We start from the raw sequence: 23,762 nt of genomic DNA, 5'->3' as shown, positions 1-23,762 counted from the left end.
GAAAAAAAATAAAAAAATGAGAATTCTTACTTTTAGATTGACTCAACGCGCGGACAGTGATAAATAATTCATTAATAATACTACACGTCCCATTTAAAAAAAAAAATCTCAAATATTGAATAACAAAAAGTCAAAACTAAAGTTGCATGTTTCTTTCCTTTCTAAGGTGGTTGCTTGGATCTTTAGGGTTGCGTGAAACACTGCAATGGCCCCAACAAGGGAACTGTGGTAGGATTATGAATATGATTGAAGTAGATCATAGTTTCACCGGAGTAATGAGATTTGCCTTAAATGAGTCTGCAGACACTATTTGAGTGGTTTATTTCTTAGGTGGGTTTTGTGCTCACTTAGCTAGTTCGCACGTGTTTCTGAAGTCAAATGGCCCCTACTGTGAATCAGTAAACGGAAAATGAACACACGCGTTTAATCCAAATTTTAACTTTAAGGCATTTAATTATAATTCAGCGCATGGTAATTTTAAGCTATTGACCTTTCAACCAAGCGCTATAAGCAATTGTGAAATTATTTTCTGAATCCTTGGTAGAGCAGGATTCAGCATCACTGTCAAAGGCTAAAAATATTTAATTAAAAGAGATATAAAGTTAAAAAAAAAAAAATCCATCCATTTATATAGTAAATTAAAAAATTTCTATTGGCTAGGGGTCGGCAGTGGATGTATTTCTTGGTAAGGATTTGTCTTAGCGATGAAGTTTCTTCGCTCTAAAAAAATTTTCAGGCTACAATATCTTTCCCCTTTTTTTCTTTTTTTTTAGAAAAAAATATCTTTTGCCTTAGAGAAAAGCTGTTGTATTATTATCCTTGGCCCATTCGGAAAGTAATGAGTCCAAGGACAGTGTCGCATTACCTCGGCCCTTCACTCTAATGCAAATCAATGGCCCAAGGATAATCATGGGACATAACATAACAATAAGCCGTAACGGATTTTTTTTTTTTTTTCCTTTAAAAAAAAAAAAAAAAAACTCAAGTGCTAAATAATTGTTAAACCAAATACTATTCACCATTAAACTTAATCAATTAGTGCAATGGTCGGCGCAATTTACTTCTAATGCGTGCTGATTTGAGAGTTTAAATGTATAAATGAGAGGTTCTAAAATTGAACATAATTAACCATAAAATATTTGCAAACAAATTTATTTATAAGCTATGGATAATAAGAAAAGTATATATTTGATTTATATCGGTTACAAATTTGGAACGAGTGAAACTTATTATTTATTTTCTATAATTAAGGACATTTTGAATCACAAGAGACAGAAATAACTTGTAATTGTAGCTCTTGTTCTTTGACCTCTTCAACCTGTTGAGCAACTTTTGTTGCATGATTCTGCAGTTCTTTATTTTTACCCCATAGCAGAATGTAGAGCCCCACGATTACAATAATGGATCCTAATAAGCTGGTGTAGTCATTCATTTTTCCAATGCCAAAAATCATGAGAAATGTATTATAAAGATTTACCGAGTCAAAATTAATAAACTAAGAAGGAGAAGCTCACCTGCCAAAATGGAGTTCCTCGTGCAATATAGTAATATCAAACAAAGCTGCCATTATTTGAACGAGGGGACTAAATGCTGAAGTGAATACAGGTCCCCTTTTCTTGACACACCAAGCCATCCCTACATAACACAAGCCCGAGCCTACCGTCCCCTACACGGACCATAAAAATTGACAAATTATTAAATAGACTCTAGCTGTGTATTCCGTCAATAATAAAATAATCTATTGGAACAATATGTCTTGTTATAATAAATTTATAAATTTACCATTCGGGTTGTTAAACGATAACAAAAAAAAAAAAAAAAAAAAAAAAATCAAAATTTTGCATTTTCAAATGATGAATTCACAAATTAATGTTAAAACTTAAAAGTTGAAAATGTGAAAATGGAATACATACAGCATACAAGACAGTTATGATTTGTATTTTTCCTTTGAGAAGCCAAATAGAGAGATTCCTTCTGGTAGACAAGGCTAAAACAGCAGATTGAATAGCACCAAAGAATGACATAATTGCAGTGCTTGAATACTGGTAAGGATATCTCTTGCCAATTTTTGATTGAAGCAAGAACCAAGAAGACCACAATAGGGTTCCTGCACCCAAAGCAACACACCCAATTGTCCATTTTTCAGCTTTTCTTTTCCTGTAACTCACTAGCTTTATATGTTCCATAGCTTGATGTGGCTTTAAACTTGTTTGTAAATGTGAATGTGAATGGGTGAATAAAGGCATTCCTTTGTAGAGAGTCAGCACCATAGCCCCTCCAACACAAACCAGAGTGCCAACTACTTTAGCTCTCCCACTGTTGGATTTTATATTTACACTCTCCATCCTGCATTGCATGTATGTACCAAATAATTTATTAAAAATGATTTAAAAAGTATAATAAAGCTATATCTGATAAGTCATAACGGAACGTAACATAAGATAATCAAATGTATGTATAGAGTAATATTTTGCATTATAAATAGTTTTGATTATGTTACATTACGGTTCATTTCGACTCACCGGATATAGTCTAACGTTAAGACGATACTTGAAATGTTATCAAGACGTATAATATATAAATACACACATTACCCAAATGGCAATGCCGTTATAAATGTGATCACAGGCACCATGTTGACGAAGGCACATGCAAACGTAGCAGATGTGTATTGAATACCAAGAAGGAAGAAATATTGAGTTAGTGATGCCCTGCAAGAAATTTTTAGTTAGTTTTTCTTTTTTTTTTAATGATATTTTTAACTATTCTTGAAAATCAGATAAAAAGGAACTAATTAAAAGTTGGAAAGCTTATATTAGTAACTACTAAGCTATATAATTAATTATTGATTAATAATACAAACCCGACAATTGCACTGAGAAAGAGGTAACACAAGATTCGAAATGTGAGCTGCGATCTGCTATTCCTGCAAGCAAGTTTGGTTTATATGATCTACATATAATCTAAAGCTGAAAATAAAGTGTATAGCAACTGTTTAAATGAGAAAAATCTTTCAACTTCTAAATCACAGATAAATTATAAATGGAGGCATGGCTAGTTTGATTCAGTGACCGCGATTAGTTGTTGGATATTAACACTCATCAATCAATTATTGGTGATTCGATTAAAGCTCGAGAGTTAAAAGTTACACCAACAAAAAAATTTAATTTTTTACATTTTATTATTGGTTCAAAATGCAAACTTTTAAATTTCAAAACCGTTACTTCTCGAGTGTTGACTTTACTGACGAAGAGAGCATTTGGTTCAGCTGATTCATATTCAATTGTTAGGTTCAAACTAATCCTTGGAGGTTCAAAAATGCTAGAATTAACTATATAAACCATGAAACTGGGTAGGGTAAAAAATCTCTAGCTCCAGGAAATTATTATGGAAAAAAAAAAAGAAATAGAAAAGAGAAAGAAAAGCTGCTACCTTTCCCAGAAATAACCGATGGGACCTAAGAAAGCAGCGGAAATCGAAAGGCGATAGGTGATAAGGACCAAATGATTGATCCCTTCATTAAGAACTTTCTCAAGAAGAATATTCACAATAGAGAATGCAAAATCAACTGTTAACATAGCAATGAAAGGTTTCCACTCATCACAGCCCTTTAATAAACCAGCCATTATAGTTCAGTTCACCAAGCAGGCAGCAGCAGCAAGATCAACAGCTAGCTATTCTCTCAGGAGAGGAGGAAAGAAAAATAAAAAACCGTTAGATTTGAAAAAATAGCTAGCTATATATAACACATTGGTGTAATGAGAAATCAAACATCTATTACCCACTAAATAAATGGACTCCAGAATAAGTGGGAACAAAGCAAGATTAAATTCTTTCGATATCACATCAATGCTTTAAGCAACCAACTTTGACAATAGTTTAATATATATTCTCTTCTTTTTGACTGATCCTTTCCAACAAATTGAGATCATATTGGAATCATTTTTTGCCAGGTTGACAAAATAGTGAAGCATCAATGTAAAAGTTGTGCTTATTGGCCATGAGTTTTTTCTTTTTTTCTTTTCTTTTTTCTCTGTATAAATTTGTTATTTCTGGGCTTTGTCTACGTGGGTTGTTCATGTAAGTTAAGCTTTTAGGCCCTCTGGTTATGAGTCCTGCCTTATATAGCTTACTGGCATCTTTTCTTGAGTGGAGGTGTCAGAAATTTTGATACTCTTTTCCTTGCCCTTCTCTTATATATGCACAAATGTTATATATATATACATATAAATTAGCATCTAATGCTTCATCTTTGAAACAGAATGATTAATAGCAATTTGGAAAGGAAGAACAATGTGTCAAATCTACCTGATGAAAGGGTGGTGAAAAAATCCCCATTTAACCATTATATTTTCTTCAATTTGTCAAATTATACTTTTTTTTTTTTAAGGAAGAAAGAACTGTTATTAATCAGAATGCAAATACTAACAATAAGAGCTTCTATATTGATTGACTAGTGCAAAATTTAGCATATGGATAGTTTTGTTTGCTTGCCTTCGGGCATGACTAGCGTAAAAATTATTATTTTAAATAACCGTAAGTTCTCCTAAATCTAATAATGATTTATCTTTTTAGGAAATAAAAGTCCTCCACTATATCACTCGCGAAAGCAAACTCGATCCTGATTTTAAAATCTATATATACTAATTAGAAAGAATTGCAAAATTAGGGTGGCAGGTTTTAGAAGCTAAGAACTGCAAATGGAGATAATGTTAGGCAGAACGGGGAAAAAAGATGCTTTAATTACGTTAGCAATGACAAAACTGAAAAAACTGTCTACATCTTGGAGCTTTTTGGGGTAAGGTCTGATCAGGTTCATGCCTTTTATTTTTATTTTTATTTTTTTTTAATTTCCAAATTTTAAGCAAACATTCAGATTCTGTTATTCCGAATTTCCACTTTTTGGAATGGCCGTTGCCATTCGTTTATTTGAAAATCTTTGTACAATCGTACTATTTATCCTTCAATTGCAAGTTGCTGAATGTTGATCCCACCTGCTTTCTTCACCAGTGTAAAGCAAAAAATAATACTATTTTTTAAGGCATATAGTTGCTAGAATGACCTTTTATGCATTATTCTACCACCACTGCAGGAAATAAGATTAATAATTAAAAAAAAAATTCAAGTCAAATTAATTTAACATAAAGTGTTCATCATTATTTAGGACGGCCAGTTGGTCTGACCTAAACTGTCTTTTTAGAATCCGGATACTGATCGATTTCATTAGTGATAGCTATGGGAACTATGAATTACCGATCTATTTCCAAGTTTCAACTATTGAATCTGGGACCAGCACTAAACCTTTCCAGTTCCGGTTGATTATCGAACTAACCATCCCAAACCGGTTTGATATGATTGTCTTCAGACCAATTCCAGTCCCACTCCAATCTAGAATTGACCCATGGCTGGGTTTGATTTAGGCAAATTTACCTGACAATATCTATGAAATCTTTTTGGAAAAAGCTGTAATCTTTTTGTACAATACTAGCATAATAGAATAATTCCCCATGAGAAACCAAACCAAGCCACCATCCCAAAATATACAGCCGCCTTAAATTATTTGAGTAGCTTTGTCAAGCTCGCATAGTCAATATCTTGCCTGTGCTTTTCCCACGACAAAAAATTGCCACGTTGAAAACAAAGACATGTTTTAAAGAAAACATCACTTCACTGTCCCATTGACGAGGCCAATCTAATCTGATTTAATTAAGAATATTAGGTTTATCACATCATGTCTTTGTTTCAATTTCTTTTGCTTATGTATTGGATAACACTAATTAATCTTTCAGACCTTGTTTGTATGTGTCAAAAGGAAAAAGGCAAAGCAAATTGGAGCTACTTCGTAACAAAAGTTTACGAGTTCAACACTCTTTCCTACCATTCTTTAATTGATTGATGTAGTTCTTCCTCTCGGCATATTTTGTAATTTGCATTGTAATCTACCCTCTAATGGGTTTGCCGTATAGTGTTGTATGTAATATCCTTTGTTACAAAAAGAAAAAGAAAAAAAATAAAAATAAAAAGAGAGCAATGAATACCGTTACATAACACAAGCAATAGAACTCCTTCAGTACTTCGCGTTTTGGAATAATATGCATATATTACATGTGAACAATACAATACATAAACTGAGAATATATGGGAGTTTATGGGGCACAAGAAAAAGAATAATTGGCTAGCTAGCTGAAGTGATGGAAAAAAAAAAGCAGAAAAATTAAAAAGAAAAAAGAAATACTGTGAAAAAGATAATGGTAAGCGATCAAGACTAATTTCACTCTAACACTGAAGAGCATAAAGCAGAGGGTCCCAACCACTATTCTCACACGGCTGAAATTGTTGTTCAGATGACCAAACACCCTCTGCAACTCCATCAATTGTTTGACTCGTCCCATTTATATTACCGATTCTGCTCAAATAGCTGACTCCAACTAGTTTGGGACTAAGACTCGATTGTTGTTGTTGTTTGCTTGTTGGCAGCTCTACTGGACAGAGATTTGAATATGGCATATCAATAGTTGGCTCAGTTGAACCAGAAGGAAATTGCCATGTGGAAACATTATTAGTATTTGTAGCAATAGCATTAGACTCAAATGAAGCAACACCCTCAACAGTATGATTTATCTGTGTAGACCAAGCTGCTGCTACTTGATATGCCCGTCCATTAGACCATGCTGCGGTTTCTGTAGCCGCAACTAGACAGGTTTGATGCCACTGATCTAAAAGTAGGTCACCCTCGTAAGGAAGACTAATACTACTACTACTATTACTGTTATTGTTGTTGTGGGATGAAATTGCAATTTGACCAGATTGCCTACTTGAAGAACAATTTGAAGGTGGAAACATCTTTAGTCCCTTATTGTCAAGTAGCTTGGCCTTAAGTGCACCAAGAATTCCTTCAGCTTCACTACCTGTACCACAAACATCTTCAAATGAGAAAGGCTCAATATTATCTACATGTGCACCAGAATAGTTGGTTGTTGATGACTGTGGCAATTCAAAGTTCGTTCGAGCATTATCTCCGCGCAAAGCGCGAGCTGCATCATCATATGCTCGAGCTGCATCTTCTGCGGTGTCGAAAGTTCCAAGCCAGAGCCTAACCTTCTGTAAGGAGTCCTTAATCTCCGCCACCCATCTGCCGGATGGTCTCTGCCTTACTCCTACAAATCTGTGGTGTCCTCTTGATGATTTCTTTCTTCCTCGCAGTCCGCCACTTGGTGATGCCGACAATTTTCCTAAAGGTGCCCCCATTATTCCTTTTAGCAGTGTTAAGGGTCTGGTTTTCCTTTTTCTTTTCTTTTTTTATAATGGTGCAGCGCTCAATTGGAATCTGCAGTTCCTATATACGGACAAGCAGGAAAATGGCAATCTCAGCTTATTAAAAAATTTGATAAAATGGTATGTCGTTATTGCAGGCGGTTTTGTTTATATCGAACTAAGATTAAATATTTTATGAGTCACTGACATGACATTATTTGTTGGAAATGTAGAATAATTCAATGGTGCTTGAACTACTTTTTCCGGTTACAGGTATACCATACTACAGTTTCTAATAATCTTAAAACAGCAAACAGACAAGATTACTCCAAAATTGAGAATCTGATTTATCAGCACTCGGTGCACTTAGAAGGCATGACCTGACCTACAGTTCAAAAGGCGCACCAAGACTGTGCATATAATGAATGCAAAAATATAAGCATACATGCAGAGTGGAAAATTATTGCTGCAAATAAATAGCTGGATTTATAAGGTTAAATAACGTGCATTGAGATTCAAAATACCTACAAAGATTACTCTGTCATTTCATACCATATTACACACTATAAAGAATCAAGAATTGTACAATCAGGATATCAAGGTTTGAAGAATGTATTAATATTTAGAAATCTATGTACCTTGGCAAAAGAAAAATAACATGAAAGAATGAAAACTATAGAACATAATATACCTTTCCTATCAGACCAAAAAGAGAGAATTTATATATTGTACATATTAACTTCAAAGCATGCAAAATGCATGTAAAGACATAAGATGGAATGACGACCATTTGATTGAAACGCAGTAAGATAATCACACCGTCCATTGAAACAAAGCCAACCTTCTTTCTCGCCACCATTTTCAATCACTCGATGAAGAATGCGATAGTGGAGTATATTGAAGACAGTTAAACTATGCTCAACCAACTAGCTTTGCAATCAAGTGTGTTTGGGACGAAGCAAAAACCTTAAGTTCAACTTCATGAGTGGGTGTTATAGGAGAGTTTAGGATAAAGATGAAACTATAAATTCACATAATATCTTAAATTTCTGCAGGTTTCTTCATTCCTAAGCCTTGTCATAACTTTCTTCTCTAACCTCCTTACCCACTCTTTGCTTACATGGAAAACCCTCCCAATCTCCTCAAGTGATTTGGGTTGATGATCCTTGAGGCCATATCTCAGGATTAACACTTGCCTCTCTCTTGTATCCAAGCCTCTTAATAGGTCATGCATGTCTTTTATCATGTGTTGCCTCATGACAGCTTCTTCAGGGCTTTTTATCGTTGTATCATGAATAAATTCCTGCATCATAACACCGATAACAGTTTCTCAGTGAATTAGAATATCTCTGGAAGTTCAATAATGCCAAATAGAATATTAAGTATAAATGGGCCCCCTCAATGTAGCTCATAGAAAGGGGAGGGGCAGGGGATGGTTATTAAGAAAAGAGTTAAAACCGTGGTTATTAGGAAAAGAGTTAAAACCGAGGTTATTAAGAAAAGAGTTAAAACAGTACCAAATATTTTGCATTGAAACAGTCTCCCATTTTCTGATCAATTGAACCCACAACTCTAAGACATCTGCTAGCTGATTCAATTTTAGCCAAAGAAAGACCTGTGAACTCTGCGATATCCTCGTCATCTGGGTATTTCCCATGACTGGCGCTCAAGTTTTTTCGAGCTTTTTGTATCTGGTTTATTGCGCGGCTTAATGTGCACTAACAAGAGCAACACACAAGAAATTAACTAACAGATGAAATTCCAGATGAGATTTTTATGACATTACCTCTCAAACACAGGGAATAAACATACAGGAATTTGGATCCCTCTAGCATGTCGTGATACAATCTTTGACATTGATTTCCGTATCCAGTACTGTACATATGTTGAGAATCTGTATCCCCTAGCATCATCAAATCTTTCTGCGCCTTGCAAGACACCCATATTTCCAGCCTGAACCATTGGAAATGAAATTGGTCTTCCAGTCAAACAGAAAACTAAAAGAAAGAGAATGTACGGGCAAATTTCCAATGTCTGAAGGATTTTATCCTATTTTTCTTTCTATTCTGTCTATTTATTTCACTCTATGGCAACTCTATGCAATTGACCATTACAACAGAATGAGAAAAGAAAAATGATCATTGGAATAACGATATCCTGCTCATAATATTCTGCTTTGAAATAGAATTAAAATTGTGAAAATTTTATCAAAAAAATATATGCATCCATAAATATATGTACTACAGACATCTTTGTATGACAACAAATTTATTTGCTATTCCAGGATGATGGTAGGAGCTATTGTACAAGCTTTCATTTGCTAGAGGAAAACAAAATTAGCTAGTCTAATGAAACAACCTCTAATTCATTCTGCTGAAATTATTCAGAGCTCTCAATCCTGAAACAAAATCTGTTATTATTACAGCACATACAGGATAACAGAATCCATTTATTGGCAAAGGCAACCAAAAGTTTCAGTTTGAAATAAAAATACAAAATTATAGAAGACAGTGTTAAAATATCAGATAAACTGAGACACAGCTGACATACCTGAAGTAAATCTTCCAAGGCTATTCCCATACCCCTATAATTTCTGGCAAGGAATAGAACTAATGAGCGAGTGCTCCTGACAAGCTCATCCCTGCAATACCAACCAAAATGCAACTGCTGCTGCAGCACCTTCATGTCAAGTCCAGCTGCTTCAGCCCAGCAACTCAAGCTGACTGCTCTCCCAGTTTCTTGTTCCAAAGTTGTTCTGATCTTCTCCAAGTTTGCCAGCACCTGAAATGGGTATAGAATGAAATTAGCAAAGGTAACCTTCAGAATAACGAAAGAAAAGAACAGTGCTTTATCTAGTACAAGCTTATAATAATAACCTTGACTCCTCTGGACATTTCTGCTTCATTTCTAGCAATCATTAATCTTCTACTCTTTGAGTTTGACGTTTTTTTGTCAAAAGAAGTAGCCTTTCCACGACCATTTTGAATGGATTTTAGAGGCAAGGGAAAACAAGGAACTTTGTGGCCATTCTTTAAAGAGGCTCTTTCTCTTCTCGATTTTCTTTCTTCCTTTTTCCCCGTGCAGACAATTATTTTATACACATTACCATTTGATGTACCATCTCTCTTACATTCTTGAATATTTTCAGTAGGAAGATCAGAAAAATCCAAAACATTTGCAGTTTGGACTTCAAGTGTCCTTGTTAGGCATGTATTGAACAATTTCAAAGCTCCAAGCTTTCCTAATTGTAGCAAAATATCCCTTTCCAACTTCAAGACATCAGAATCAGCAAATGACTCCTCTAAAATATTAAGATTTTCCAATAACAAGCTAAAGTTTGAAGTCCTATCTTTTGAGCTTGAAGGTGGGACAAAATCGTCCTCTTTAATAAACACTTGAGCATCATCAATTGTATCATTTAATCCACTAAGAGATCTCTTGCCAACACTTATCTGAAAGATTATAAATAACATTAGATATCAATTAGCAAGAAACAAAATAAAAGACAAATGCATCTAAAATGTATGGGTAAACAATCACAAACCTTAGCTTCCTCAACTTGGGAATGCTCATTTTCTAATGTTTGCATTCCAGATGATGAATAAGCATTTGTCTTTAGATGATCTCTATGCAAATTGTCACCCTCTTCAGAAATAACAGACAAAAAAGACAATCTGCTGATGTTTATAGAACCCTCCCTGCCCTTAACTGTATGAATTATAATCACAAGCCATTATTAGCACTAAATCAAGAATAAAGATTTAAATTCTTAAACAAAATTATCAATTCCAGAAGCGGATCATAAAAAATCCAATTGAAATAACACAGACAATTGAATTTGAAGCGTTATAAGAAAAAAAATGTGAAAAATGAAATGAACTGACCAGCAGAAGGAGAAGAAGAGAGTCTGGATGGTGAATTGACGTGGAACTGAGAGTGGAATGGAAAACCCAACTTGAGACTTAGCCTAAAACCCAGACCCATTTTGGTTTTAAGGGAGGAGAAGAAGGAATGAAAAGAAAAATAATCCATTAAGTCCTTAAAGATTGACAACAAGAAAGAAATAGTGGCAGTGAAAGTGTTGTCCGCTCTCCACCACCGGTTCTTCATCTCCAAAATGTGTCACAAAGCCTTCAACTGGCCCTGAAAGGGGATTAAATAAGAAAAATACCCATAACTTTCCCATTTGTTATAACCGAACACTAGTTTAACTTTCTAACAAGTATGTTCCAAAATGAAACTTAGAGATCAATTATATCCTACGATTAAAATTGAGAAAAAAAAAATAAAGGGTACCATTACAACGATATGTGAATTTTACATCATAAAATAATTAATTACATCCTGTAATTAAAATGTTGTCAATTGCAAAAGTATACAAAATATTTTTACAGTCTAAAATAATTGATCAATTTATAAAATTATTTAAAATTTTTATTAAAAATTAATATGTGTTATCATAATTATTTTCAACTATTAAATTTTAAATTTAAAATTTTCAAATTTTAATACTAAATTATATTTCTCAAGTATACAAATTGTTGGATTTTTTTTATAAAAAGTCTTTTGATATTTTTAACTTTTATTTTCATTCATCGAACATTTTAATTTATAAAATTATAGGTATTGAACAATTTAATTCTAAATATTATTCAACAGTTATAAATGATGTAAAATTATAGGTATTGAACAATTTAATTCTAAATATTATTCAACAGTTATAAATGATGTACAATATTATAAAAATTCATAATTTTAGAGCATAATGTGTTTTCTGCAAAGTTTAAAGTATTATAAAACTTTTTTTACCTAAAAGTATATGGGAAGTTTATATATTTGTCTATTATACTTCATTTCATTTTAATTATAGGAAGCAATGCAATTAATCTTTTCATTTTAGGATTTTGTTTTTTTAGAATAGGATATATTTGTTAAAAAGCTAAAAATATGGACAATTATAATAAATTACAAAATTGATGATATTTTTTGGTTATTAGCCCGGAGTCCAAAAGTTCAAGTACACGACTTTCTCACTTCTCATAATTTATATTCTGATAATTCTCAACATAAAATATCTGGAAAATTTTGGGCGGAGGGCTTTAAATAAAGCCCAAAGCCTATAAAGTCCTCGTAGGTGCCATTAGGCTTATAGAGCATCAGATAATCGAAACCATGCCGGTCAAATCCAATGGATCGGGAAATTGAATCGCCTGTGGCCTGATCCATGAGAGTTAAACCGTTTTGTAAGAAAACGCTGTACACTTTCTGTGGGCCATAATACTATATACTTGAAGTGTGGCCCACCCAACTTATCCATGAAACCGTGGTCCATCATCAATCAGCCCACAACAGGTCAAATCAAATACACCACCTGTCCATATATATAAATCATTATAGAATATGTTTTTTTTCCTCCACAAATGCAAGTTGATCTGAGAATATAAAAAAAAGTAATTAATGATATTTTCTTTTAATTCTATATTTACATTAAATATAATAATTAGCTATATAATTTTACAAAGAATAATTTAGCGAAATAAATAAATATTTTATTATAATTTATGAGAACTAAATGCTTCTTTAATTATAATTCTGCATTTGCAGTTGTTCACGGACAGGTAACTTTTAACTCTTAATATTTTAACAAATAACTTATATTTTATACTCCATGTATTATTTTTAATAAATAATTTATTTTATTTTTGTAAAGCCCTATGCCTAATATTTTTGGATATGGTGGCATTTTGGGCGACAAGTAGTGAACACAAGACCCTAAAACATGGCCCGAGGAATTTCATAGTGAGCTACTCGTACTCCAACATCAAAAGATCTCTTTCACTGCTTAATCACAACCTAACACACTATTCAACGCTTTAGGTAATATAGGCAATTAGGCACATAGTTATCTAATTAAGTAATTATGGACCGACGTTACAATTAAATTAATCCAACTTGTATTACATATTTATTAGCTATATTATATTTGACAAATGTTTATAAGTTTAATCCAACTTGTTCGTTTAATAATTATGTTAATTAGAAACTAATCCTGAATGTTAAATAATTCCATAATGGAAGCCAATTGCCCATGTTCCCCACCAAAAATTTGATATGGATTAAATTGAATTCTTAGAGTAGATATGGCAATCAACCCCAAATGCAACATTTTGATTTTTACATGCGTGTTTATTTTTCTATATTCTAGTATATTGTTACATAGTGTTTATGTTTTAAAAATTATATATTTATATAAATAGATAACTACATATAATAATTTTTAAAAATTACTTTAACTAATTTTTTAACAAAAATTAGTGAAATTCATTGCAGAAAATATAACTTTTTTTGGAAATTTGTCGTCCAACTTCCAATCACGTGAATACAAGATTAACGCTATGATTAGATAGAGAAAAAAATTATAAAAAGTAAATAATTAAAAAAATAATAATTTTTCTTCCTTATGAAGAGAAATGAGAACATGGAAGAAAAATAATTAACCAAATTTCCAAAATTTCTTTTGAAAAAATTAATTTTGTTTCTTTCTATATTTAAAAATATAAGGAAGGATTTTAAAAAAGAAAAAAAAATACAATAAAGGAAAAAAAATTATTTCCCAACATTCCTTATTTGCCCTCTTTATTCTCTTTCCTTACTTGCATTCTTTCTCCTCTAGTCCAAACAAAGGGCAAGACCGCAAGAGTACTCCTAAAATAATAAAATCATTTTCACTTACAACAATGCTGTTTTTTGCCGTTGATTGAAACGACTGTGCAAATTTGCCCAACAAAATAAATAATCGAACGGTTTGTATTTAGCCAGAAGCAAACATAAAGAGCAGTGCCATCTGAGCAACACACAGAATAACTCTCTCTGGATAATCTTGAAGATTCTAATTATTTAATTTAAAAAAATGAAGCAATATCGGAGGATAAAAACAGTAAAAGGAACGATAAAGTCAAGTCAGCATCATAGAGATCTCGAGAGAGGTAAAAAAAGGCAAAGAATGAAAGAACCGTATCTAAAATCCATTGCCGCGTGTATACATCTCCATCATCTTTGATGGAGTGTCTGTCAGGAAACAGCTACCTCAACTGTGCCACCAACCACGTGGACAATACCCTCATTGACTGCTACCATTTGGTCTTCGTCACGTGATCTGTCACACGTTTCACTGCTGAGTCGGCTAGTTCCTACTCACTCGATCCGTACATGTGCTTATATATTCTCTGTACGGAAACGGAAAGTTAACCGCTCTTTCGTCTGCTAGTATCCGTTCATTTCCACGGTTCAAGACCCTTCAACTATGTAATAATTTCCTTTCCCTTCAATATTTAACTAACAAGACTAATTTATATAAATATAAATAATATATATATTTTAAAAAATGGAATACTCTACGTGTCATACTTAACAGGATGCTTTTATCTTTAACCGAGCAGACAGAATAGGTTTTAAATACGATATTCGGTAAAATTGATTTATTATTTGCTTTCATTTTGTCTGTCACTTCATAAAATTAAAGAAATATTAACATTTTTTTTTTCTAACTTCACTTTTATCTGTTGGCGTCATCTCTGTATAAAAATTAATTATTTAATAACTTAATCTAATCAATTATTTTTATTTTTCTTTTTTTTAAGCGAGCTGATTTAATTATTTTTTAATTATTGTATAAAATTAGAAGTGTCAATTCTAAGGAAACAGAGGAAACCTAATATAATTAGAGGTGACAATTATATTCTGGCATTAGTCATTATATAATTAATCATTAAATATAATTGTTGATTATAGTTTCATTAATAAAATGCCATCAATTTGAAAAATAATACGTTCATTATATCTAATATTTATAAATACATGTATATAGTTTTTTTGGAGTGTCTATATATATATATAATCCTGAAGCAAAAAATAGTTTTAAAATGCTAACAATATTTTTCTTTTTTAGAAATTTTTTGAGCTTTTCTATCTATTTTTTTCTTTTTTTTATTTTTTAGTTTTTTTTTCTTTGCATAAATATCTTTTTTTTAATTTAAATTCTATTATATGTTATCTATATTAAATCATTTAACTTATAAAGTTTATCTTAATATTTGTTTCTAACAATCTAAGCATATCTCTTATAATATCTTATCTCTAACTAGTAAATATTTAAGAGATTTTTCTTATAATCTACTCATCTTTATCTCTATCAAAAGTTCATGTTTTCTCACTTCTTATACGGTCACAAGAGTCGTATTTTCTGAGTAACGTGCAGTGCTGCACGAGGCAACTTAGTCAAGCAGCAAGCAAGTACCATTAGAAATTACAATTTAGATTTGGAAGAGTTTTTAACTTTATGATTATATTATTAAATAATGATTTTAATTTTGAATTGTTTCGAATGAATTATTTATCACTATCTTAATTTTATGGTATTGTATTATTAATTGACTGTGGTTTCATTTTAACATTTTGCAGATGAAACAAGTTAGAGGCGGATTGCCTATGTATAATGTGAGAAATTGTATTAAAAGTATCAGGTCGTGTGAACAAATTTACTAACATTATGATCAAAGATGAAAAGACCGGAAATTGCTGGTGTGTTGAGCTGAAGGATTTCTGCAATATAAGCTTGAGAAAGGGTCTTGATATTTGTGCTGAGAAAATGCAGCAAAATTAAACCATGTACCGTGTTTTTACTATATTAGATGATTTGAACAATTAGGTGCTAAAATAAATAGTATAAGATTATTGTATATAAAAAATGATATAGGATTATTGTATAAAAATAATTAATTTTGTTTTATGATAATATTTTAATTTAATACATTTCGGTGGTCTAAATTTTTGAAATATTTTATTTATATGAAACTAATTATATTAATTAATTATCCAAATTTAAATTAAATAAATTAGTTTGAACTCTTACGTGAAGTTATAACATATTCTTAATTAAATGTGTTAGTAAGAAATAAGTTCAAGACCTATAACTAATTAAGGGATATTTAATAATATCATTCAATATTCCAAGTTAAAAATTTTAGCTCTTATTACTAAATACGACAACTTTAAATTTACATTGAATAAGATTTAAAATAATATTGTAATTTTAAATCTGCATCAAATTTTCTATAATCATTTTATGAAATGAGCTTAGCTTGTATGTATATGTAAAGAGTTACTTAATGGTTGAAATTAAATGCCTAATAATTTTAAATTTTTAATTTTACTATTTACATTACTAGAAATCAATCACAAGAGATCAATAATTTTATTTAAAAAATTATTATTTATTTAAAATAAGTATCTATCTATATCTTAATTTTGGAAAATTTTTTTTTCACTTAATCCTTTTATTTTATGATTGAATTAATCTAGATATTTTATCTTTCATAAAGTGAAATTTTATGTATTTATTAATTATAATATCTATATATATATATCAACTTATATTTTGTTGGAGTCACCATTTTTAATTTTTTAAACATTGAAAAATCTATATAGACCATATATACTAAACAACTTATAAATTATAAATAAAAATAAAAACTAAAAGTATAATATAAAGCAAAAAATAACGCGCAATGCATGAATCTTAACTAGCTCATAATAATCTGTTATAAAAAATATATGAAAATTAAATTACTAGAAATTTATAATCTAATTAAATTGATGAATTCAATTTGTATAAAATATGTTTTATCTTTTATTTTGATAATAAAAAATAAGAGAAAATAAAGAAATAAAACTTTACGGTATTGAATAAACGAGAGAAAGTAAAAAAAGTTTTTTGGTTGGAAATAAAAAAATAAAGTGTTTTTCTTTCATTATCTTGGCTCCAATTTGAAAAGTAAAAGAACGACGAAAATTATTTATTTTTCTTCCTTTTCTTATTTTTCCTTTTCCCCAATCCTAGATAAGAAACAATAATAATCCTTTGGATTTTCCCTTCTTCATTTTTCTATTTTTCTATATTTAGACGTGGAGGTTTGTCAATTTTATTCTTGTATTTCGTAGAAATATATGATTTGTCCTTGCAGCTTCAGAAATACATAGATTTTTTTTATTTATTCATCAATTAATTATTTCATCTTTATGTCGATTTTTTATATTTTCGCATTAAATAGATGGTAAATTATTTAAATTTATTAAAATATAGAGATAAAATAGTAATATAAAGACTTATTAGTTAATTTCGCAAAAAACAAAAATAAAATTACAATTTTTATCGAAAATAAAATTTATAGAATGATATATAAATATAATATAATAGAGGTAAAAAATAGAGACCATACAATATTATATATTATGGCAAAATGAAGAATAAAATCAGTTAAAAAAACAAATTGAAGGATAAAATCATACTTTTCCTATGTATATACCCAATCTTTCGTTATAAATTCAAAAAGGTGTCCAAATTCTAGTTTGCGAAAATATCTACTTCTGCCGCGCAAGTTAAAGCATCAAAGGAGGAAGTTACTAGAATGCACAAGGAACTTCCCTTAACCATCCTCGTTGAGCAGGCCGGGCCCTAACTGCCAAATGGTTCGTGGTTCTCAAACTTTGCAGAGATTTCATGACAAGTAGGCGTAAAGCACCAACCAAACTGAATACGGCCATTTCCGCATGGCCACCACTACATCATCTCTCTTCCACGTGTCCATCCTTACCGTCTTATTTTCCCTAAAAAACCTGCATGTAATTTCTCGCAAAAATATCGTACTCAAAATATCTGAGAAGCAAATGAGATCTATAACCAAACTTCTCGTTTAGTTTTATTTTCTTAATTAATTTAAGTTGGGTTGATTGATTTTCTAATATTATATAAATATTAGTAATAAACTATTTCAACGCAATATTTTTAATATCAAATTGTTTTACCAATTTGGTTAATCAAATAAAAACTATACTATTTGCAATTGAATGCTTGAATTATTAAAAAAATCACAATGAAATGCATTTATTTTATGCAAATATTTTCACCAGAAAATAATAAAAATATATTTTTACTAAATAAAAAATAAGCTTAAATATTCATACAATTCAATTCTAAAATAAACAAGAGAAAAATAAATAAAAAATAAAGGCAATAAACATGAAATTAAATAAATTAAACGAATATATTAAACAGATTATTTTGATTTTCAGTCAGAGATTTGGCCAGATGCGTTAATCATATTATTAATAATTAAATTAAATATTATCAAATTTTATGATCTGTTGATGCCTAAATCACGATATTTGCACCGGTTATAATGCGATAAATGACAAGTACCTCAAAATATCCGAGGGTGCCAAGCAGTGAGCCGTCGGTTTCGACATAAAATTAGGATATTAGGTCACAAGATCATAGCGGTCCTTTTGCTCACATTAACCCAGCAGAGGATAATGGTTGGGCCCACGAAACGATTAATCAAACAATTATTAAAATGAACGGTAGAGATATGTCCGTGGCCTTCATTCGTCGCATCCAACATGGATACTATTGAAATCTCGTTACTGTAACCATAGTGGAACAGAAGGCGGTACATTTATAAACCTAACCATAGTTAACAAGAACCTAATCACAGTTAGAATTAGCAGTTTATATTTCAGAGACCACCTCCTCTCCATACCATAGGTGATAATGTCCAAAGATGATGATCGGAGAACCTCCTACACATTCTAATCCAACCGTCCAAATCCCTCCCTGGGACCCTTTTTTCGACGAGCCAACATCACCGTTACCTTCTCCATTCGCTAACTGCGGAAATACTAGCTCACCTTTTCTCGACTCCTTAACCGCGCTCCACCGTTACCTTCCGTCAAATGAGCCTGATTCGTTGAGCGATGACTTGGACTTTGCTGTGGATGCTTTCTCGTGCGATCATTTCCGCATGTATGAGTTCAAGGTGAGGCGGTGCGCACGTGGGAGGTCACACGACTGGACGGAATGTCCATACGCACATCCTGGAGAGAAGGCTCGCCGGCGTGACCCACGCCGGTATCATTACTCTGGTACGGCCTGCCCCGACTTTCGCAAAGGTGGGTGCAAGAAAGGTGACTCGTGTGAGTTTGCTCATGGGGTTTTTGAGTGCTGGCTTCATCCGGCTCGATATCGAACCCAACCATGCAAGGATGGCCCAGCTTGTCGCCGCCGGGTTTGTTTCTTTGCGCACACGCCGGATCAGCTTAGGGTTTTGCCTCAACAAAGCCCAAGGGGAAACGCGCCCGGATCAGTTGAGATGGAAGTTGGGTCGCCTTTGAGGCACCATATTGACTCTTACTTGTCTAAAGCCGGGTCGTTTCTTTCTTCTCCAACCTCGATTTTGACGTCTCCGCCTATGTCTCCGCCATCGGACTCGCCGCCAATTTCGCCAAGTAGTCCCCAGGTAGTTGGCGGTTCGTTCAACTCTGTGAGCGAACTAGTTGCGTCTATGCGAAGTTTGCAGTTCAGTAAAATGAAAGCGGGATCTGCATCTTGGGGTATGCAGAATGGATCAGGGTTTGGGTCACCCCGTGGGTCCTCTCTTCGACCCAGTTTTTGTAGCCTCCCTTCAACTCCGACCCGGGCCATGACTCGGGCCGGACTGGGTCAGGTAGACCTCTGGGACTCAACTCTCGAGGAAGAGCCCGTAATGGAGAGGGTAGAATCTGGAAAGGATTTAAGAGCAAAAATATATGCGAAACTCAGCAAGGAAAACTCGTTGAATCGGTCTGACTCGGCCGCTTCAGCACCAGATGTTGGGTGGGTTTCTGAGTTGGTGAAGTGATTTAACTCAGCTTGCAATTGGATTCTTTTTGTTGTTTTTTGATGAAGAATTAATTTCGGTGGCCTATGATTCTTCACCCTGACTGTGAATATGAAGTCGAATCTGGAAACTTGGGGTAAAATCACTTTTTTTAAACTCCTCTGTAAATGGTAGATATGGGAGATATCTCGAGTATCTCTATTTTGTGGCAATGGTAGCAAAAAGAAAAGGAACAAATGAAGATAAAAAACTTGCAACTTGTGTACAGAAGACAAAGAAGGATTTCTTAGGGCTGCCGGAGAATGGGTAGCGGTTTGTTTGTTAATTAAATTTGTCTTTGATATTTGTATTTTCTCATCTGATTTTCCCGGAAAATTAATCTTTTGTACGTTGCTTTCTGTTTATGCCTAATCGATGTAATTACCGTCATATATCTTGTTGTGTAGTCCTCCTTGGTTTATTATTAATTATTTGTGCAATTTTTTTCTTCAGTGTCATCTTTTAAGTATTAGATTTTCATTCGCAAGATGGGACTTTCTTTTACTAGATGTCTAAGAATCATTTTAAAGTAGAAGACTTACTATTTTGCTGTAGACTTGTACTGAAATGTTCCCGTTAATTGTATTTTCTTTTCCCTTTCTATTTGCAGCTCTTACTCTATGAGTAAGAAAAGAAAATTTTCCTTTCCCCTCCTGGGTAATTAGGATTAGTAATTTAATAATTAGGTAAAGGGGTAATGATTCAGCTATGTTAAATTATTAAGATCTTTCTTTTTTTTTATGCAAATAAAGTTTAGTTCGCCGGAAAGGAAGTTCGAAATCAATCTTTTGGTATAATCTGATATCTAATTTGTAGTTCAGTGGAGTTTATTCAAAAAGTTCTTTAATTTGTCGAAAGTGAAAATGTCCATTTTGTATCTTCTATTTTCTTGAACTTATGCTTCTATTGTCCTAAATGGTAATTTTGGGTTGGATTTTGTAGTTTTTTTTTTCTTTTAATAATAAGTTTAGATGTCACAGCACGTTTGAATCTTCTCTGTAATATTATATTAAAAATAAAAGCTCTTTAACAATTTAGAAAATGAATTTTTATTTGAGCCCCATAAAATTAGATAGTTAAATATTTATTGAACAACTTAAAAATTATATTAATCATATAATAAATCAATAGTTCACATTCACATACATAATTTGTATTTAAAAAAGTAAAAAGTCTTTAAAAATTTGTTGTTTTTAGAATATTTGAGGTTGAGATTCTCCCTCCAATACTAAAAGAACAAAAGTTGAGAGTAAATCATGGTTTGTTCCTTTTATTATTATTATTATTATTGTAAATCTAGGGAAAAATTATATTATATATTTGCTTAATGTGGAAGCGGTGGCAGATAGATTTAGCCTGGCAGCAGATTGAATATGATAATGGCTTAGCAACAATATTATTATATGTAATATTAAAGAAAAGAAGGCACTATCAAGTAGGAGATAAATGATTTTTTTATTATACCACTCTTGTTAAACAAGGATTACCTGATATTTATCCAATGAGACCAGATTCGTGACGTGGATGTTGAACTGATAAACCCGTCCTTATCTTCACATAGTCTTTTTAATTATCTCTTTGGTGCCGCTTGTTATTGACTTTAAAAAAATTAACATATCTTTGATTAAATTAATTTAGCTCCTTGACGTGAAAATCAATCCCTTTCAAAGGACAGGATGTGGTCAAGATAGGAACTACTGCCCCCTTCCGCATGTAGGGCCCCTTTTAAAAAATCTTGGGGCTTGTTTCTGGATTCTGCCTTTTGATAGACAAAATGGACGGCTCGGTTTTGCATCAACTTAGAGTTGATCACTGGTTCAATTTAACTTTCGAACTGGATTTCACTCAATCCCTCAACATCAACCACTTAAACCTTTCTAAATTTTGTTTAATATGTGAAGCCAAAGAAAACTTGTGGTTTCTGACAATTAAAGCCAAAACTGGCCGGTTCACGAAGCTTTATGCTTCTAGGAAATTGGTCCTTTTAATTTTGGACCGACTCTAATTTTGGCCAGGTGCGATTTCGTCGAATCTCAACCGTCAACCCTTCCCTTTTAGGAAACGGGATGAAATCGCCGCCGAAACTGGCAGTTTAGTCGATTCTCAATCATAATTCTAACTTCTAAGGGTGTGAATCAAAAAATCAAACCGATCTTCCGATTTCAGTCTACTGTAAAACCAAAATTCCCCAATCGATGCCGGTTCAATATTTCGCGAGACCAGTTAAGAAGGTTTATCGCGTGGACTCATCATCTCAAATGGGATTGGTTCTCATTTTTTCAAGATATTGTATTTATCATCTTTTATCATTTATGAAACTAGATAATATAGTTTTTTAAATCATCTAATCAGAGGTTCAAACCATGATGATCTAATGCTATGTATAGAAACATTGATAAGTTAGATGCACTTACAGCTATATTTTATTGTGTAAATAATATTAAAAAATAATAATTTCATCAATAATTATTATAATTCTGACTATTTTATCTAAAAATATATTGTAATAATCTAATAAGGTGAGATTGAGTTGTAAGATTTCTTTCACTTTAGTCCCATCACTAAAAAAATGTCGTTCACATAATTTGCACATTTTTAATTTCAAATATCTAATACAATATTATGGATGCTTTTTCTTTTTTTCTTTTTTTTTTTTTTTCAAAATAAACAGACGATTATTCAATCATTAGTTTATAGTTGTGTGGTTGGATATCTATTGAATTTTGAATTAAAAATATTACTCCTCTGTTCGTAAATATAAATTGTCGAAGTAATTTTTTTATTTATAAATATAAATTATTTTGAGAATATTAAAAAATAATTCATGAAATTTTTTCAATTTTACCTTCATATATATTAAATGCATTAATCATTAATTATGTGAGACAAAAGGTAATTTAATCAAATCAATAACATTATATAATTGAAAACTCAAATGTTTAAAGCTGATTAAAAATTTATCAAAATAAGTGCCTAACAAATAATAAATAAATATAAAGTATTTATAGAAGAATGGAGTGGATGTTAAATTTAGAGTAATTAGACATGATAAAATTAACTTTGTTAATCAAAGATGATCTTAATTATTTTTTAATCAAATCTTCGTACCTTAAGTGCTAGTATCAAAATAATAAAAATAGGTAACACAAAAAATAATAAAATAGTAAATATAAAAATAATATAAAATGACGCAAAGGGCCGACAAAGTGGACGGTAGTTTCAAGATTTGGTTCAATATTAAATCTTAGCTGAACCACGTATTATGGACTATAGTATTAAAATCTAAAGTAGGAGAATGTGTAGAGATTCTGTAGTGACATGCTGTTTAAAGCTGTTAGCTTTTGATTTTGGTGGCTCTTTTAGCCCATCTACACCGTATGCTTCTCGAAAGTTTTTGGCTAGTGTGAGCTTTTTGCAGGGATATGTTTTTTTTTTTTTTTTTTTTTTGGTTTGGTTCGATTTAATTAGCATCAATAATTAAAATCAAAGTTATTAGCATGATATCCTAGCTAATATTATGTTTTGTATTAAAAATATTAAATGAACTTATAAATTTTATTTTATAAATTTAAATATAATTAAATCAAAATTTATTAGTTTTGATTCAAAAATCAGTTAAATTAAACAAGGATAATAAGTAAAATCGTGAAATTGAACCTCTATTATCAATTTTGCAATTTTACTTGCAAAAGATGGTAGGATTAGATCACATCATAGTTAATTTAATTTGTTAACAAATAATTTCACAGTTAACTA

At 31.7% G+C, this 23,762-nt stretch overlaps 4 protein-coding genes across 4 annotated transcripts; 1 reads left to right on the top strand and 3 right to left on the bottom strand.

The window, feature by feature from the left end:
- Window positions 1–1,169: 1,169 nt before the first annotated feature.
- LOC105638187 (WAT1-related protein At3g30340) lies at window positions 1,170–3,751 on the bottom strand. Its single transcript, XM_012221948.3, has 6 exons — window positions 3,433–3,751; window positions 2,864–2,926; window positions 2,595–2,711; window positions 1,914–2,346; window positions 1,515–1,666; window positions 1,170–1,415 (listed from the first exon to the last, which is right to left on the bottom strand). Exons 1-6 carry the CDS (start codon window positions 3,624–3,626, stop codon window positions 1,247–1,249), a joined length of 1,128 nt encoding a protein of 375 aa, XP_012077338.1. The 5' UTR covers window positions 3,627–3,751; the 3' UTR covers window positions 1,170–1,246.
- A 2,273-nt stretch (window positions 3,752–6,024) lies between these two features.
- Window positions 6,025–7,655, bottom strand: LOC105638383 (uncharacterized). Its single transcript, XM_012222174.4, has one exon. It carries the CDS (start codon window positions 7,246–7,248, stop codon window positions 6,277–6,279), a length of 972 nt encoding a protein of 323 aa, XP_012077564.1. The 5' UTR covers window positions 7,249–7,655; the 3' UTR covers window positions 6,025–6,276.
- A 120-nt stretch (window positions 7,656–7,775) lies between these two features.
- Window positions 7,776–11,387, bottom strand: SIGC (RNApolymerase sigma-subunit C). Its single transcript, XM_012221949.3, has 7 exons — window positions 11,139–11,387; window positions 10,799–10,962; window positions 10,131–10,706; window positions 9,805–10,035; window positions 9,067–9,207; window positions 8,772–8,972; window positions 7,776–8,557 (listed from the first exon to the last, which is right to left on the bottom strand). Exons 1-7 carry the CDS (start codon window positions 11,362–11,364, stop codon window positions 8,276–8,278), a joined length of 1,821 nt encoding a protein of 606 aa, XP_012077339.1. The 5' UTR covers window positions 11,365–11,387; the 3' UTR covers window positions 7,776–8,275.
- A 7,449-nt stretch (window positions 11,388–18,836) lies between these two features.
- LOC105638186 (zinc finger CCCH domain-containing protein 20) lies at window positions 18,837–20,458 on the top strand. The gene has a single exon (XM_012221947.3). The coding sequence runs from the start codon at window positions 18,873–18,875 to the stop codon at window positions 19,986–19,988; it is 1,116 nt and encodes a 371-aa protein (XP_012077337.1). The 5' UTR covers window positions 18,837–18,872; the 3' UTR covers window positions 19,989–20,458.
- Window positions 20,459–23,762: the final 3,304 nt, after the last annotated feature.

This window comes from Jatropha curcas, chromosome 8 (assembly GCF_041381405.1).
Source record: "Jatropha curcas cultivar XTBG-Jc1 chromosome 8, XTBG_Jcur_1.0, whole genome shotgun sequence".
NCBI lineage: Eukaryota > Viridiplantae > Streptophyta > Magnoliopsida > Malpighiales > Euphorbiaceae > Jatropha > Jatropha curcas.
This window is presented reverse-complemented; position numbering and strand designations above follow the sequence as displayed.